This window comes from Mytilus trossulus, chromosome 14 (genome assembly GCF_036588685.1).
Source record: "Mytilus trossulus isolate FHL-02 chromosome 14, PNRI_Mtr1.1.1.hap1, whole genome shotgun sequence".
NCBI classification, from domain to species: domain Eukaryota; kingdom Metazoa; phylum Mollusca; class Bivalvia; order Mytilida; family Mytilidae; genus Mytilus; species Mytilus trossulus.
Window position 1 is genome coordinate 43,534,937 of NC_086386.1, and position 19,085 is coordinate 43,554,021.

The 19,085-nt window shown below is 40.5% G+C and overlaps 1 protein-coding gene across 1 annotated transcript in view; it reads left to right on the forward strand.

The window, feature by feature from the left end:
• The window catches only part of LOC134697791 (uncharacterized), an 82,036-nt gene that overhangs the window by 53,401 nt on the left and 9,550 nt on the right, over positions 1 to 19,085 (forward strand). Inside the window, exons 14-15 of the mRNA XM_063560077.1 lie at positions 17,926 to 18,133; positions 18,514 to 18,708. Of these exons, the coding sequence (XP_063416147.1) occupies positions 17,926 to 18,133; positions 18,514 to 18,708 (403 nt within the window). The remainder of the gene's footprint in view (positions 1 to 17,925; positions 18,134 to 18,513; positions 18,709 to 19,085) is intronic.

A 19,085-nucleotide genomic window follows, 5' to 3' on the forward strand; every position in this document is an offset into this window, starting at 1 on the left:
TAACTTGTAGTTTGGAATAGCACAACTTCAGACAACCAATAGAGTTGCTGCAAGGCTTCTCTAACCTATAGTCTGGAATAGCACACCTTAGGACAACCAATAGAGTTGCTGCAAGGCTTCTCTAACTTATAGTCTGGAATAGCACAACTTCAGAAAACCAATAGAGTTGATGCAAGGCTTCTCTTACTTATAATCTGGAATAGCTCACCTTGGGACAACCAATAGAGTTTCTGCAAGGCTTCTGTAACTTGTAGTTTGGAATAGCACACCTTGGGACAACCAATAGAGTTGACGCAAGGCTTCTCTAACTTATAGTTTGTAATAGCACACCTTCGGACAACCAATAGAGTTGCTGCAAGGCTTCTCTAACTTGTAGTCTGGAATAGCACACCTTGGGACAACCAATAGAGTTGCTGCAAGGCTTCTCTAACTTATAGTCTGGAATAGCACACCTTCAGACAACCAATAGAGTTGCTGCAAGGCTTCTCTATTTGATAGTTTGGAATAGCACACCTTAGGACAACCAATAGAGTTGCTGCAAGGCTTCTCTAACTTATAGTCTGAAATAGCACAACTTCAGAGAACCAATAGAGTTGATGCAAGGCTTCTCTTACTTATAGTCTGGAGTAGCACAACTTCAAACAACCAATATAGTTGATGCAAGGCTTCTCTTACTTATAGTCTGGAATAGCACAACTTCAGAGAACCAATAGAGTTGATGCAAGGCTTCTCTAACTTATAGTCTGGAATAGCACACCTTAGGACAACCAATAGAGTTGCTGCAAGGCTTCTCTAACTTGTAGTTTAGAATAGCACAACTTCGGACAACCAATAGAGTTGCTGCAATGCTTTTCTAACTTATTGTTTGGAGTAGCACACCTTGGGACAACCAATAGAGTTGCTGCAAGGCTTCTCTAACTTATTGTCTGGAGTAGCACACCTTGGGACAACCAATAGAGTTGCTACAAGGCTTCTCTAACTTAAAGTCTGGAGAAGCACACCTTGGGAAAACCAATAGAGTTGCTACAAGGCTTCTCTAACTTATAGTTTGGAATAGCACACCTTTCGAACAACCAATAGAGTTGATGCAAGGCTTCTCTAACTTATAGTCTGGAATTGCACAACTTCGGACAACCAAAAGAGTTGATGCAAGGCTTCCCAAATTATAGTCTGGAATAGCACAACTTCTGACAACCATTAAAGTTGCTGCAGCCTTCTCTAACTTATAGTCTGAAATAGCACAACTTCGGACAACCAATAGAGTTGATGCAAGGCTTCTCTAACCTAAAGTCTGGAATAGCACACCTGAGGACAACCAATAGAGTTGCTGCAAGGCTTCTCTAACTTATAGTCTGGAATAGCACAACTTCAGAGAACCAATAGAGTTGATGCAAGGCTTCTCTAACTTATAGTCTGAAATAGCACAACTTCGAACAACCAATAGAGTTGATGCAAGGCTTCTCTTACCTATAGTCTGGAATAGCACACCATAGGACAACCAATAGAGTTGCTGCAAGGCTTCTCTAACTTATAGTTTGGAATAGCACACCTTTCGGACAACCAATAGAGTTGATACAAGGCTTCTCTAACTTATAGTCTGGAATAGCACACCTTCAGACAACCAATAGAGTTGATGCAAGGCCTCTCTAACTTATAGTCTGGAATAGCACACCTTCAGACAACCAATAGAGTTGATGCAAGGCCTCTCTAACTTATAGTCTGGAATAGCACACCTTCAGACAACCAATAGAGTTGATGCAAGGCTTCTCTAACTTATAGTCTGGAATAGCACACCTTCAAACAACCAATAGAGTTGATACAAGGCTTCTCTAACTTATAGTCTGGAATACCACACCTTCAGACAACCAATAGAGTTGATACAAGGCTTCTCTAACTTATAGTCTGGAATAGCACACCTTCAGACAACCAATAGAGTTGATGCAAGGCTTCTCTAACTTATAGTCTGGAATAGCACATCTTCAGACAACCAATAGAGTTGATGCAAGGCCTTTCTAACTTATAGTCTGGAATAGCACACCTTCAGACAACCAATAGAGTTGATACAAGGCCTCTCTAACTTATAGTCTGGAATAGCACACCTTCAGACAACCAATAGAGTTGATGCAAGGCTTCTCTAACTTATAGTCTGGAATAGCACACCTTCAGACAACCAATAGAGTTGCTGCAAGGCTTCTCTAACTTATAGTCTGGAATAGCACACCTTCAGACAACCAATAGAGTTGATGCAAGGCCTCTCTAACTTATAGTCTGGAATAGCACACCTTCAGACAACCAATAGAGTTGATGCAAGGCTTCTCTAACTTATAGTCTGGAGTAGAACACCTTAGGACAACCAATAGAGTTGCTGCAAGGCTTCTATAACTTGTAGTCTGGAATAGCACACCTTCAGACAACCAATAGAGTTGATGCAAGGCTTCTCTAACTTATAGTCTGGAATAGCACACCTTCAGACAACCAATAGAGTTGCTGCAAGGCTTCTCTAACTTATAGTCTGGAATAGCACACCTACAGAAAACCAATAGAGTTGATACAAGGCTTCTCTAACTTATAGTCTGGAATAGCACACCTTCAGACAACCAATAGAGTTGATGCAAGGCCTCTCTAACTTATATTCTGGAATAGCACACCTTCAGACAACCAATAGAGTTGATGCAAGGCCTCTCTAACTTATAGTCTGGAATAGCACACCTTCAGACAACCAATAGAGTTGATGCAAGGCCTCTCTAACTTATAGTCTGGAATAGCACACCTTCAGACAACCAATAGAGTTGATGCAAGGCCTCTCTAACTTATAGTCTGGAATAGCACACCTTCAGACAACCAATAGAGTTGATACAAGGCTTCTCTAACTTATAGTCTGGAATAGCACACCTTCAGACAACCAATAGAGTTGATGCAAGGCCTCTCTAACTTATAGTCTGGAATAGCACACCTTCAGACAACCAATAGAGTTGATGCAAGGCTTCTCTAACTTATAGTCTGGAGTAGAACACCTTAGGACAACCAATAGAGTTGCTGCAAGGCTTGTATAACTTGTAGTCTGGAATAGCACACATTGGGACAACCAATAGAGTTGCTGCAAGGCTTCTCTAACTTTTAGTTTGGAATAGCACACCTTCAGACAACCAATAGAGTTGCTGCAAGGCTTCTCTAACTTATAGTTTGGAATAGCACACCTTCGGACAACCAATAGAGTTGCTGCAAGGCTTCTCTAACTTAAAGTCTGGAGTAGCACACCTTGGGACAACCAATAGAGTTGCTGCAAGGCTTCTCTAACTTATAGTTTGGAATAGCACACCTTCAGACAACCAATAGAGTTGATGCAAGGCTTCTCTATTTCATAGTTTGGAATAGCACACCTTAGGACAACCAATAGAGTTGCTGCAAGGCTTCTCTTACTTATAGTCTGGAGTAGCACAACTTCAAACAACCAATAGAGTTGATGCAAGGCTTCTCTTACTTATAGTCTGGAATAGCACAACTGCAGAGAACCAATAGAGTTGATGCAAGGCTTCTCTAACTTATAGTCTGGAATAGCACACCTAAGGACAACCAATAGAGTTGCTGCAAGGCTTCTCTAACTTATAGTCTGGAATAGCACACCTTAGGACAACCAATAGAGTTGCTGCAAGGCTTCTCTAACTTGTAGTTTGGAATAGCACAACTTCAGACAACCAATAGAGTTGCTGCAAGGCTTCTCTAACCTATAGTCTGGAATAGCACACCTTAGGACAACCAATAGAGTTGCTGCAAGGCTTCTCTAACTTATAGTCTGGAATAGCACAACTTCAGAAAACCAATAGAGTTGATGCAAGGCTTCTCTTACTTATAATCTGGAATAGCTCACCTTGGGACAACCAATAGAGTTTCTGCAAGGCTTCTGTAACTTGTAGTTTGGAATAGCACACCTTGGGACAACCAATAGAGTTGACGCAAGGCTTCTCTAACTTATAGTTTGTAATAGCACACCTTCGGACAACCAATAGAGTTGCTGCAAGGCTTCTCTAACTTGTAGTCTGGAATAGCACACCTTGGGACAACCAATAGAGTTGCTGCAAGGCTTCTCTAACTTGTAGTCTGGAATAGCTCACCTTGGGACAACCAATAGAGTTTCTGCAAGGCTTCTGTAACTTGTAGTTTGGAATAGCACACCTTGGGACAACCAATAGAGTTGACGCAAGGCTTCTCTAACTTATAGTTTGTAATAGCACACCTTCGGACAACCAATAGAGTTGCTGCAAGGCTTCTCTATTTGATAGTTTGGAATAGCACACCTTAGGACAACCAATAGAGTTGCTGCAAGGCTTCTCTAACTTATAGTCTGAAATAGCACAACTTCAGAGAACCAATAGAGTTGATACAAGGCTTCTCTTACTTATAGTCTGGAGTAGCACAACTTCAAACAACCAATAGAGTTGATGCAAGGCTTCTCTTACTTATAGTCTGGAATAGCACAACTTCAGAGAACCAATAGAGTTGATGCAAGGCTTCTCTAACTTATAGTCTGGAATAGCACACCTTAGGACAACCAATAGAGTTGCTGCAAGGCTTCTCTAACTTGTAGTTTAGAATAGCACAACTTCGGACAACCAATAGAGTTGCTGCAATGCTTTTCTAACTTATTGTTTGGAGTAGCACACCTTGGGACAACCAATAGAGTTGCTGCAAGGCTTCTCTAACTTATTGTCTGGAGTAGCACACCTTGGGACAACCAATAGAGTTGCTACAAGGCTTCTCTAACTTAAAGTCTGGAGAAGCACACCTTGGGAAAACCAATAGAGTTGCTACAAGGCTTCTCTAACTTATAGTTTGGAATAGCACACCTTTCGAACAACCAATAGAGTTGATGCAAGGCTTCTCTAACTTATAGTCTGGAATTGCACAACTTCGAACAACCAAAAGAGTTGATGCAAGGCTTCCCAAATTATAGTCTGGAATAGCACAACTTCTGACAACCATTAAAGTTGCTGCAGCCTTCTCTAACTTATAGTCTGAAATAGCACAACTTCGGACAACCAATAGAGTTGCTGCAAGGCTTCTCTAACTTATAGTTTGGAATAGCACACCTTCAGACAACCAATAGAGTTGATGCAAGGCTTCTCTATTTCATAGTTTGGAATAGCACACCTTAGGACAACCAATAGAGTTGCTGCAAGGCTTCTCTTACTTATAGTCTGGAGTAGCACAACTTCAAACAACCAATAGAGTTGATGCAAGGCTTCTCTTACTTATAGTCTGGAATAGCACAACTGCAGAGAACCAATAGAGTTGATGCAAGGCTTCTCTAACTTATAGTCTGGAATAGCACACCTAAGGACAACCAATAGAGTTGCTGCAAGGCTTCTCTAACTTATAGTCTGGAATAGCACACCTTAGGACAACCAATAGAGTTTCTGCAAGGCTTCTGTAACTTGTAGTTTGGAATAGCACACCTTGGGACAACCAATAGAGTTGACGCAAGGCTTCTCTAACTTATAGTTTGTAATAGCACACCTTCGGACAACCAATAGAGTTGCTGCAAGGCTTCTCTAACTTGTAGTCTGGAATAGCACACCTTGGGACAACCAATAGAGTTGCTGCAAGGCTTCTCTAACTTGTAGTCTGGAATAGCTCACCTTGGGACAACCAATAGAGTTTCTGCAAGGCTTCTGTAACTTGTAGTTTGGAATAGCACACCTTGGGACAACCAATAGAGTTGACGCAAGGCTTCTCTAACTTATAGTTTGTAATAGCACACCTTCGGACAACCAATAGAGTTGCTGCAAGGCTTCTCTTTTTGATAGTTTGGAATAGCACACCTTAGGACAACCAATAGAGTTGCTGCAAGGCTTCTCTAACTTATAGTCTGAAATAGCACAACTTCAGAGAACCAATAGAGTTGATACAAGGCTTCTCTTACTTATAGTCTGGAGTAGCACAACTTCAAACAACCAATAGAGTTGATGCAAGGCTTCTCTTACTTATAGTCTGGAATAGCACAACTTCAGAGAACCAATAGAGTTGATGCAAGGCTTCTCTAACTTATAGTCTGGAATAGCACACCTTAGGACAACCAATAGAGTTGCTGCAAGGCTTCTCTAACTTGTAGTTTAGAATAACACAACTTCGGACAACCAATAGAGTTGCTGCAATGCTTTTCTAACTTATTGTTTGGAGTAGCACACCTTGGGACAACCAATAGAGTTGCTGCAAGGCTTCTCTAACTTATTGTCTGGAGTAGCACACCTTGGGACAACCAATAGAGTTGCTACAAGGCTTCTCTAACTTAAAGTCTGGAGAAGCACACCTTGGGAAAACCAATAGAGTTGCTACAAGGCTTCTCTAACTTATAGTTTGGAATAGCACACCTTTCGAACAACCAATAGAGTTGATGCAAGGCTTCTCTAACTTATAGTCTGGAATTGCACAACTTCGGACAACCAAAAGAGTTGATGCAAGGCTTCCCAAATTATAGTCTGGAATAGCACAACTTCTGACAACCATTAAAGTTGCTGCAGCCTTCTCTAACTTATAGTCTGAAATAGCACAACTTCGGACAACCAATAGAGTTGATGCAAGGCTTCTCTAACTTATAGTTTGGAATAGCACACCTTCAGACAACCAATAGAGTTGATGCAAGGCTTCTCTATTTCATAGTTTGGAATAGCACACCTTAGGACAACCAATAGAGTTGCTGCAAGGCTTCTCTTACTTATAGTCTGGAGTAGCACAACTTCAAACAACTAATAGAGTTGATGCAAGGCTTCTCTTACTTATAGTCTGGAATAGCACAACTGCAGAGAACCAATAGAGTTGATGCAAGGCTTCTCTAACTTATAGTCTGGAATAGCACACCTAAGGACAACCAATAGAGTTGCTGCAAGGCTTCTCTAACTTATAGTCTGGAATAGCACACCTTAGGACAACCAATAGAGTTGCTGCAAGGCTTCTCTAACTTGTAGTTTGGAATAGCACAACTTCAGACAACCAATAGAGTTGCTGCAAGGCTTCTCTAACCTATAGTCTGGAATAGCACACCTTAGGACAACCAATAGAGTTGCTGCAAGGCTTCTCTAACTTATAGTCTGGAATAGCACAACTTCAGAAAACCAATAGAGTTGATGCAAGGCTTCTCTTACTTATAATCTGGAATAGCTCACCTTGGGACAACCAATAGAGTTTCTGCAAGGCTTCTGTAACTTGTAGTTTGATATAGCACACCTTGGGACAACCAATAGAGTTGACGCAAGGCTTCTCTAACTTATAGTTTGTAATAGCACACCTTCGGACAACCAATAGAGTTGCTGCAAGGCTTCTCTAACTTGTAGTCTGGAATAGCACACCTTGGGACAACCAATAGAGTTGCTGCAAGGCTTCTCTAACTTGTAGTCTGGAATAGCTCACCTTGGGACAACCAATAGAGTTTCTGCAAGGCTTCTGTAACTTGTAGTTTGGAATAGCACACCTTGGGACAACCAATAGAGTTGACGCAAGGCTTCTCTAACTTATAGTTTGTAATAGCACACCTTCGGACAACCAATAGAGTTGCTGCAAGGCTTCTCTTTTTGATAGTTTGGAATAGCACACCTTAGGACAACCAATAGAGTTGCTGCAAGGCTTCTCTAACTTATAGTCTGAAATAGCACAACTTCAGAGAACCAATAGAGTTGATACAAGGCTTCTCTTACTTATAGTCTGGAGTAGCACAACTTCAAACAACCAATAGAGTTGATGCAAGGCTTCTCTTACTTATAGTCTGGAATAGCACAACTTCAGAGAACCAATAGAGTTGATGCAAGGCTTCTCTAACTTATAGTCTGGAATAGCACACCTTAGGACAACCAATAGAGTTGCTGCAAGGCTTCTCTAACTTGTAGTTTAGAATAACACAACTTCGGACAACCAATAGAGTTGCTGCAATGCTTTTCTAACTTATTGTTTGGAGTAGCACACCTTGGGACAACCAATAGAGTTGCTGCAAGGCTTCTCTAACTTATTGTCTGGAGTAGCACACCTTGGGACAACCAATAGAGTTGCTACAAGGCTTCTCTAACTTAAAGTCTGGAGAAGCACACCTTGGGAAAACCAATAGAGTTGCTACAAGGCTTCTCTAACTTATAGTTTGGAATAGCACACCTTTCGAACAACCAATAGAGTTGATGCAAGGCTTCTCTAACTTATAGTCTGGAATTGCACAACTTCGGACAACCAAAAGAGTTGATGCAAGGCTTCCCAAATTATAGTCTGGAATAGCACAACTTCTGACAACCATTAAAGTTGCTGCAGCCTTCTCTAACTTATAGTCTGAAATAGCACAACTTCGGACAACCAATAGAGTTGATGCAAGGCTTCTCTAACTTATAGTTTGGAATAGCACACCTTCAGACAACCAATAGAGTTGATGCAAGGCTTCTCTATTTCATAGTTTGGAATAGCACACCTTAGGACAACCAATAGAGTTGCTGCAAGGCTTCTCTTACTTATAGTCTGGAGTAGCACAACTTCAAACAACCAATAGAGTTGATGCAAGGCTTCTCTTACTTATAGTCTGGAATAGCACAACTGCAGAGAACCAATAGAGTTGATGCAAGGCTTCTCTAACTTATAGTCTGGAATAGCACACCTAAGGACAACCAATAGAGTTGCTGCAAGGCTTCTCTAACTTATAGTCTGGAATAGCACACCTTAGGACAACCAATAGAGTTGCTGCAAGGCTTCTCTAACTTGTAGTTTGGAATAGCACAACTTCAGACAACCAATAGAGTTGCTGCAAGGCTTCTCTAACCTATAGTCTGGAATAGCACACCTTAGGACAACCAATAGAGTTGCTGCAAGGCTTCTCTAACTTATAGTCTGGAATAGCACAACTTCAGAAAACCAATAGAGTTGATGCAAGGCTTCTCTTACTTATAATCTGGAATAGCTCACCTTGGGACAACCAATAGAGTTTCTGCAAGGCTTCTGTAACTTGTAGTTTGGAATAGCACACCTTGGGACAACCAATAGAGTTGACGCAAGGCTTCTCTAACTTATAGTTTGTAATAGCACACCTTCGGACAACCAATAGAGTTGCTGCAAGGCTTCTCTAACTTGTAGTCTGGAATAGCACACCTTGGGACAACCAATAGAGTTGCTGCAAGGCTTCTCTAACTTGTAGTCTGGAATAGCTCACCTTGGGACAACCAATAGAGTTTCTGCAAGGCTTCTGTAACTTGTAGTTTGGAATAGCACACCTTGGGACAACCAATAGAGTTGACGCAAGGCTTCTCTAACTTATAGTTTGTAATAGCACACCTTCGGACAACCAATAGAGTTGCTGCAAGGCTTCTCTATTTGATAGTTTGGAATAGCACACCTTAGGACAACCAATAGAGTTGCTGCAAGGCTTCTCTAACTTATAGTCTGAAATAGCACAACTTCAGAGAACCAATAGAGTTGATACAAGGCTTCTCTTACTTATAGTCTGGAGTAGCACAACTTCAAACAACCAATAGAGTTGATGCAAGGCTTCCCTTACTTATAGTCTGGAATAGCACAACTTCAGAGAACCAATAGAGTTGATGCAAGGCTTCTCTAACTTATAGTCTGGAATAGCACACCTTAGGACAACCAATAGAGTTGCTGCAAGGCTTCTCTAACTTGTAGTTTAGAATAGCACAACTTCGGACAACCAATAGAGTTGCTGCAATGCTTTTCTAACTTATTGTTTGGAGTAGCACACCTTGGGACAACCAATAGAGTTGCTGCAAGGCTTCTCTAACTTATTGTCTGGAGTAGCACACCTTGGGACAACCAATAGAGTTGCTACAAGGCTTCTCTAACTTAAAGTCTGGAGAAGCACACCTTGGGAAAACCAATAGAGTTGCTACAAGGCTTCTCTAACTTATAGTTTGGAATAGCACACCTTTCGAACAACCAATAGAGTTGATGCAAGGCTTCTCTAACTTATAGTCTGGAATTGCACAACTTCGGACAACCAAAAGAGTTGATGCAAGGCTTCCCAAATTATAGTCTGGAATAGCACAACTTCTGACAACCATTAAAGTTGCTGCAGCCTTCTCTAACTTATAGTCTGAAATAGCACAACTTCGGACAACCAATAGAGTTGATGCAAGGCTTCTCTAACCTAAAGTCTGGAATAGCACACCTGAGGACAACCAATAGAGTTGCTGCAAGGCTTCTCTAACTTATAGTCTGGAATAGCACAACTTCAGAGAACCAATAGAGTTGATGCAAGGCTTCTCTAACTTATAGTCTGAAATAGCACAACTTCGGACAACCAATAGAGTTGATGCAAGGCTTCTCTAACCTATAGTCTGGAATAGCACACCATAGGACAACCAATAGAGTTGCTGCAAGGCTTCTCTAACTTATAGTTTGGAATAGCACACCTTTCGGACAACCAATAGAGTTGATGCAAGGCTTCTCTAACTTATAGTCTGGAATAGCATAACTTCAGAAAACCAATAGAGTTGATGCGAGGCTTCCCAAATTATAGTCTGGAATAGCACAACTTCTGACAACCATTAAAGTTGCTGCAAGCTTCTCTAACTTATAGTCTGAAATAGCACAACTTCGGACAACCAATAGAGTTGATGCAAGGCTTCTCTAACCTATAGTCTGGAATAGCACACCATAGGACAACCAATAGAGTTGCTGCAAGGCTTCTCTAACTTATAGTCTGGAATAGCACAACTTCAGAGAACCAATAGAGTTGATGCAAGGCTTCTCTTACTTATAGTCTGGAATAGCGCACCTTGGGACAACCAATAGAGTAGCTGCAAGGCTTCTGTAACTTGTAGTTTGGAATAGCACACCTTGGGACAACCAATAGAGTTGCTGCAAGGCTTCTCTAACTTATAGTTTGTAATAGCACACCTTCGGACAACCAATAGAGTTGCTGCAAGGCTTCTCTATTTTATAGTTTGGAATAGCACACCTTTGGACAACCAATAGAGTTGATGCAAGGCTTCTCTAACCTATAGTCTGGAATAGCACACCTTAGGACAACCATTAAAGTTGCTGCAGGCTGGAATAGCACACCTTCGGACAACCAATAGAGTTGATGCAACGCTTCTCTAACTTATAATCTGGAATAGCACACCTTCCGACAACCAATAGAGTTGATGAAAGGCTTCTATAACTTATATTCTGGAATAGCACACCTTCTGACAACCAATAGAGTTGATGCAAGGCTTCTCTAACTTATAGTCTGGAATAGCACACCTTCCAACAACCAATAGAGTTGATGAAAGGCTTCTCTAACTTATAGTCTGGAATAGCACAACTTTGGACAACCAATAGAGTTGCTGCAAGGCTTTTCTAACTTATTGTCTGAAGTAGCACACCTTGGGACAACCAATAGAGTTGCTGCAAGGCTTCTTTAACTTAAAGTCTGGAATAGCACACCTTCGGAAAACCAATAGAGTTGCTGCAAGGCTTCTCTAACTTATAGTCTGGAATAGCACACCTTAGGACAACCAATAGAGTTGCTGCAAGGCTTCTCTAACTTATAGTTTGGAATAGCACACCTTTAGAACAACCAATAGAGTTGATGCAAGGCTTCTCTAACTTATAGTCTGGAATTGCACAACTTCGGACAACCAATAGAGTTGATGCAAGGCTTCCCAAATTATAGTCTGGAATAGCACAACTTCTGACAACCATTAAAGTTGCTGCAGCCTTCTCTAACTTATAGTCTGGAATAGCACACCTTAGGACAACCAATAGAGTTGCTGCAAGGCTTCTCTAACCTATAGTCTGGAATAGCACATTTTCAGAGAACCAATAGAGTTGATGCAAGGCTTCTCTTACTTATAATCTGGAATAGCGCACCTTGGGACAACCAATAGAGTTTCTCGAGGCTTCTGTAACTTGTAGTTTGGAATAGCACACCGTGGGACAACCAATAGAGTCTGTAACTTAAAGTCTGGAGTAGCACACCTTGGGACAACCAATAGAGTTGCTGCGAGGCTTCTCTAACTTATAGTTTGGAATAGCACACCTTAGGACAACCAATAGAGTTGATGCAAGGCATCTGTAACTTGTAGTTTGGAATAGCACACATTGGGACAACCAATAGAGTTGCTGCAAGGCTTCTCTAACTTATAGTCTGTAATAGCACACCTTCGGACAACCAATAGAGTTGCTGCAAGGCTTCCATAACTTGTAGTCTGGAATAGCACACCTTGGGACAACCAATAGAGTTGCTGCAAGGCTTCTCTAACTTATAGTTTGGAATAGCACACCTTCAGACAACCAATAGAGTTGATGCAAGGCTTCCCAAATTATAGTCTGGAATAGCACAACTTCTGACAACCATTAAAGTTGCTGCAGCCTTCTCTAACTTATAGTCTGGAATAGCACACCTTAGGACAACCAATAGAGTTGCTGCAAGGCTTCTCTAACCTATAGTCTGGAATAGCACATTTTCAGAGAACCAATAGAGTTGATGCAAGGCTTCTCTTACTTATAATCTGGAATAGCGCACCTTGGGACAACCAATAGAGTTTCTCGAGGCTTCTGTAACTTGTAGTTTGGAATAGCACACCGTGGGACAACCAATAGAGTCTGTAACTTAAAGTCTGGAGTAGCACACCTTGGGACAACCAATAGAGTTGCTGCGAGGCTTCTCTAACTTATAGTTTGGAATAGCACACCTTAGGACAACCAATAGAGTTGATGCAAGGCATCTGTAACTTGTAGTTTGGAATAGCACACATTGGGACAACCAATAGAGTTGCTGCAAGGCTTCTCTAACTTATAGTCTGTAATAGCACACCTTCGGACAACCAATAGAGTTGCTGCAAGGCTTCCATAACTTGTAGTCTGGAATAGCACACCTTGGGACAACCAATAGAGTTGCTGCAAGGCTTCTCTAACTTATAGTTTGGAATAGCACACCTTCAGACAACCAATAGAGTTGCTGCAAGGCTTCTCTAACTTATAGTTTGGAATAGCACACCTTCTGACAACCAATAGAGTTGCTGCAAGGCTTCTCTAACTTAAAGTCTGGAGTAGCACACCTTGGGACAACCAATAGAGTTGCTGCAAGGCTTCTCTAACTTATAGTTTGGAATAGCACACATTCGGACAACCAATAGAGTTGATGCAAGGCTTCTCTATTTGATAGTTTGGAATAGCACACCTTAGGACAACCAATAGAGTTGCTGCAAGGCTTCTCTTACTTATAGTCTGGAGTAGCACAACTTCAAACAACCAATAGAGTTGATGCAAGGCTTCTCTTACTTATAGTCTGGAATAGCACAACTTCAGTGAACCAATAGAGTTGATGCAAGGCTTCTCTAACTTATAGTCTGGAATAGCACACCTAAGGACAACCAATAGAGTTGCTGCAAGGCTTCTCTAACTTATAGTCTGGAATAGCACACCTTAGGACAACCAATAGAGTTGCTGCAAGGCTTCTCTAACTTGTAGTTTGGAATAGCACAACTTCGGACAACCAATAGAGTTGCTGCAAGGCTTCTCTAACCTATAGTCTGGAGTAGCACACCTTAGGACAACCAATAGAGTTGCTGCAAGGCTTCTCTAACTTATAGTCTGGAATAGCACACCTAAGGACAACCAATAGAGTTGCTGCAAGGCTTCTCTAACTTATAGTCTGGAATAGCACACCTTAGGACAACCAATAGAGTTGCTGCAAGGCTTCTCTAACTTGTAGTTTGGAATAGCACAACTTCGGACAACCAATAGAGTTGCTGCAAGGCTTCTCTAACCTATAGTCTGGAGTAGCACACCTTAGGACAACCAATAGAGTTGCTGCAAGGCTTCTCTAACTTATAGTCTGGAATAGCACAACTTCAGAAAACCAATAGAGTTGATGCAATGCTTCTCTTACTTATAATCTGGAATAGCGCACCTTGGGACAACCAATAGAGTTTCTGCAAGGCTTCTGTAACTTGTAGTTTGGAATAGCACACCTTGTGACAACCAATAGAGTTGACGCAAGGCTTCTCTAACTTATAGTTTGTAATAGCACACCTTCAGACAACCAATAGAGTTGCTGCAAGGCTTCTCTAACTTGTAGTCTGGAATAGCACACCTTTGGACAAACAATAGAGTTGCTGCAAGGCTTCTCTAACTTAAAGTTTGGAATAGCACACCTTCAGACAACCAATAGAGTTGCTGCAAGGCTTCTCTTACTTATAGTCTGGAATAGCACAACTTCAGAGAACCAATAGAGTTGATGCAAGGCTTCTCTAACTTATAGTCTGGAATAGCACACCTTAGGACAACCAATAGAGTTGCTGCAAGGCTTCTCTAACTTAAAGTCTGGAATAGCACACCTTAGGACAACCAATAGAGTTGCTGCAAGGCTTCTCTAACTTGTAGTTTGGAATAGCACAACTTCGGACAACCAATACAGTTGCTGCAAGGCTTCTCTAACCCATAGTCTGGAATAGCACACCTTAGGACAACCAATAGAGTTGCTGCAAGGCTTCTCTAACTTATAGTCTGGAATAGCACAACTTCAGAAAACCAATAGAGTTGATGCAAGGCTTCCCTAACTGATAGTCTGGAAAAGCACACCTTCGGACAACCAATAGAGTTGCTGCAAGGCTTCTCTAACTTATGGTTTGGAATAGCACACCTTCGGACAACCAATAGAGTTGCTGCAAGGCTTCTCTAACTTAAAGTCTGGAGTAGCACACCTTGGGACAACCAATAGAGTTGCTGCAAGGCTTGTCTAACTTATAGTTTGGAATACCACACCTTTGGACAACCAATAGAGTTGATGCAAGGCTTCTCTATTTGATAGTTTGGAATAGCACACCTTTGGACAACCAATAGAGTTGCTGCAAGGCTTCTCTAACTTAAAGTCTGGATTAGCACACCTTGGGACAACCAATAGAGTTGCTGCAAGGCTTTTCTAACCTATAGTCTGAAATAGCACAACTTCGGACAACCAATAGAGTTGATGCAAGGCTTCTCTAACCAAAAATCTGGAATATCACACCTTAGGACAACCAATAGAGTTGCTGCAAGGCTTCTCTAACTTATAGTCTGGAATAGCACAACTTCAGAGAACCAATAGAGTTGATGCAAGGCTTCTCTTACTTATAGTCTGGAGTAGCACAACTTCAAACAACCAATAGAGTTGATGCAAGGCTTCTCTTACTTATAGTCTGGAATAGCACAACTTCAGAGAACCAAAAGAGTTGATGCAAGGCTTCTCTAACTTATAGTCTGGGATAGCACACCTTAGGACAACCAATAGAGTTGCTGCAAGGCTTCTCTAACTTATAGTCTGGAATAGCACACCTTAGGACAACCAATAGAGTTGCTGCAAGGCTTCTCTAACTTGTAATTTGGAATAGCACAACTTCGGACAACCAATAGAGTTGCTGCAATGCTTTTCTAACTTATTGTCTGGAGTAGCACACCTTGGGACAACCAATAGAGTTGCTGCAAGGCTTCTCTAACTTATTGTCTGGAGTAGCACACCTTGGGACAACCAATAGAGTTGCTACAAGGCTTCTCTAACTTAAAGTCTGGAGAAGCACACCTTCGGACAACCAATAGAGTTGCTACAAGGCTTCTCTAACTTATGGTTTGGAATAGCACACCTTCGGACAACCAATAGAGTTGCTGCAATGCTTCTCTAACTTAAAGTCTGGAGTAGCACACCTTGGGACAACCAATAGAGTTGCTGCAAGGCTTGTCTAACTTATAGTTTGGAATACCACACCTTTGGACAACCAATAGAGTTGATGCAAGGCTTCTCTATTTGATAGTTTGGAATAGCACACCTTCGGACAACCAATAGAGTTGCTGCAAGGCTTCTCTAACTTAAAGTCTGGATTAGCACACCTTGGGACAACCAATAGAGTTGCTGCAAGGCTTCTCTAACCTATAGTCTGAAATAGCACAACTTCGGACAACCAATAGAGTTGATGCAAGGCTTCTCTAACTTATAGTCTGGAATAGCACAACTTCAGAGAACCAATAGAGTTGATGCAAGGCTTCTCTTACTTATAGTCTGGAGTAGCACAACTTCAAACAACCAATAGAGTTGATGCAAGGCTTCTCTTACTTATAGTCTGGAATAGCACAACTTCAGAGAACCAATAGAGTTGATGCAAGGCTTCTCTAACTTATAGTCTGGGATAGCACACCTTAGGACAACCAATAGAGTTGCTGCAAGGCTTCTCTAACTTATAGTCTGGAATTGCACAACTTCGGACAACCAATAGAGTTGATGCAAGGCTTCCCAAATTATAGTCTGGAATAGCACAACTTCTGACAACCATTAAAGTTGCTGCAGCCTTCTCTAACTTATAGTCTGAAATAGCACAACTTCGGACAACCAATAGAGTTGATGCAAGGCTTCTCTAAACTAAAGTCTGGAATAGCACACCTGAGGACAACCAATAGAGTTGCTGCAAGGCTTCTCTAACTTATAGTCTGGAATAGCACAACTTCAGAGAACCAATAGAGTTGATGCAAGGCTTCTCTTACTTATAGTCTGGAATAGCACACCTTGGGACATCCAATAGAGTTGCTGCAAGGCTTCTGTTACCTGTAGTTTGGAATAGCACACCTTGGGACAACCAATAGAGTTGCTGCAAGGCTTCTCTAACTTATAGTTTGTAAAAGCACACCTTCGGACAACCAATAGAGTTGCTGCAAGGCTTCTATAACGTATAGTTTGGAATAGCACACCTTTGGACAACCAATAGAGTTGATGCAAGGCTTCTCTAACCTATAGTCTGGAATAGCACACCTTAAGACAATCATTAAAGTTGCTGCAGGCTGGAATAGCACACCTTCGGACAACCAATAGAGTTGATGCAAGGCTTCTCTAACTTATAATCTGGAATAGCACACCTTCCAACAACCAATAGAGTTGATGAAAGGCTTCTATAACTTATATTCTGGAATAGCACACCTTCTGACAACCAATAGAGTTGATGCAAGGCTTCTCTAACTTATAGTCTGGAATAGCACACCTTCCAACAACCAATAGAGTTGATGAAAGGCTTCTCTAACTTATAGTCTGGAATAGCACACCTTCAGACAACCAATAGAGTTGATGCAAGGCTTCTCTTACTTATAGTTTGGAATAGCACACCTTCGGACAACCAATAGTGTTGATGCAAGACTTCTCTAACTTATAGCCTGGAATAGCACAACTTAGGACAACCAATAGAGTTGCTGCAAGGCTTTTCTAACTTATTGTCTGGAGTAGCACACCTTGGGACAACCAATAGAGTCGCTGCAAGGCTTCTTTAACTTAAAGTCTGGAATAGCACACCCTCAGAAAACCAATAGAGTTGCTGCAATGCTTATCTAACTTATAGTTTGGAATAGCACACCTTCAGACAACCAATAGAGTTGTGATGCAAGGCTTCTCTAACTTATAGTCTGGAAATTGGTTTTAAAAAGTCGTAGATTTTTTGGATCATAAACAGAAGTTTCCTTATTTGATAAGTGAATGCACCATTTTTGTCGAGTCTGTTCTCAAAATGCAAAAACATAGAGATCCTATACATTCCCTCGTCGTTGTCATTGAGGGTGTCCACAAATATTCCCTCTGTGGTTTAACGTTTTGGAAATTTTGATAACTTCCTTAAAATATGCTGGATTTCTACCAAATTTAGACAGAAACTTGTTAATGATCGAAATCTATTATCTAAAATGAAATTTTGTAAAAATTATTTACTTTTTTCTGTATATTACTTATAAATGGACTTACTCTTTCTTCCAGTTAGCATCACATACAGTCTGCAGTTTTGAAAATATTTATTAGCTTCCTTAACCATCCTAGATTCTTAAACTTTTAAAAACAGAAGCTTTTTAAGATCAAAAGATTGTAATACTGTTTATTTACTTATAATTGTAGTTTATAAAAAACAAATGAAAATGAAAATGAATTTTATTTTGCTTATTTATGTTCACTTACAGGATGCATTTTACAGTGAAAAGAAGCCATCAAACTTTGTTGTAATGGAAAAATCTTATAAATTTATCTACCCTGTTGCCAAGGAAGTGTTGCCAGGTGTTGTGTCTTCTGCTGCTAAATATGGCAGACCTCTACTGGTAACTTCAGACGGTGCTGTCTTTCAGATAGGTTGTGTTCAAACTGCTATAAAAGCTTTGAATTGGGCAGGTGGTAAGTGAATGATTTTCATTAAGACTTCTATCATGAAAATTATTGTAATGTTGTCATAATAGGATACATTTGTATTATGCAGAACACACACATTTTAGATTTTGATTTTCTGAGTCATAGTTTTTTATTCATAAAAAGGAGGGATTTTCCAGGTTTTCCAACAATATCTTTAAAGTGCTCTGAGCAGTCTTTATGAAACTTTGGTGACTGGTTGTATATATTAAGATAACCTTTTTTAGTTTTTCATGAATTTCTTATATGAAATTTAGAAGTTATTGAACTTTTTCTTGAAAAAGTGTCAGGTGTTTCATGTGCTTATTGTGCAGCTGTTTATTTTTTATTTAAACCACCTTAGATTCTATGGCATTTTGTACTTTTAGACAACAGAGAGATTGTAGTTCAGACGAAATGTTACCTGCCTGATTTAAAAACAGAGCCTGTCAATGACGCAACAGAGTTTTATGTGAAAGAATACACTTGGAACATCTTTTGCTTGTACACAGACATGATTGAAAAAGTTCTAAAACAACGTGATATCATATATCTAGAATCAGGAGAAGTTCCAAATGGTTTTGGTAAGTGGCTATTTACTTGTATTTTAATTTTTATTTCTTAAGTGATTAACCGTGACCGTAATGATTGAGGCCATAGGCTGAGGATGTTATAAATATTGTTTTGGTTAATAAACCTTGTATCTATAAAACATGTCAATGAATTTCCATGTAACTCATTTTCAGCTCACTTGTTCTCAATAAAAGAATAGTTTTATGAAGGTTTTATATAAAGTATAGAATTTTTTAAAACCTTGAAATCAAGATTTGAAAAATTATACAATTTTCTCAAACCATGAAAATGATATCCACTGAAATAATTCAACAACAGTATCAATAGAGCGGATTGTTAAGCAACAAGGTATATTTCTTTGATTCAAAGGCTTCAAATGCTAAATCTC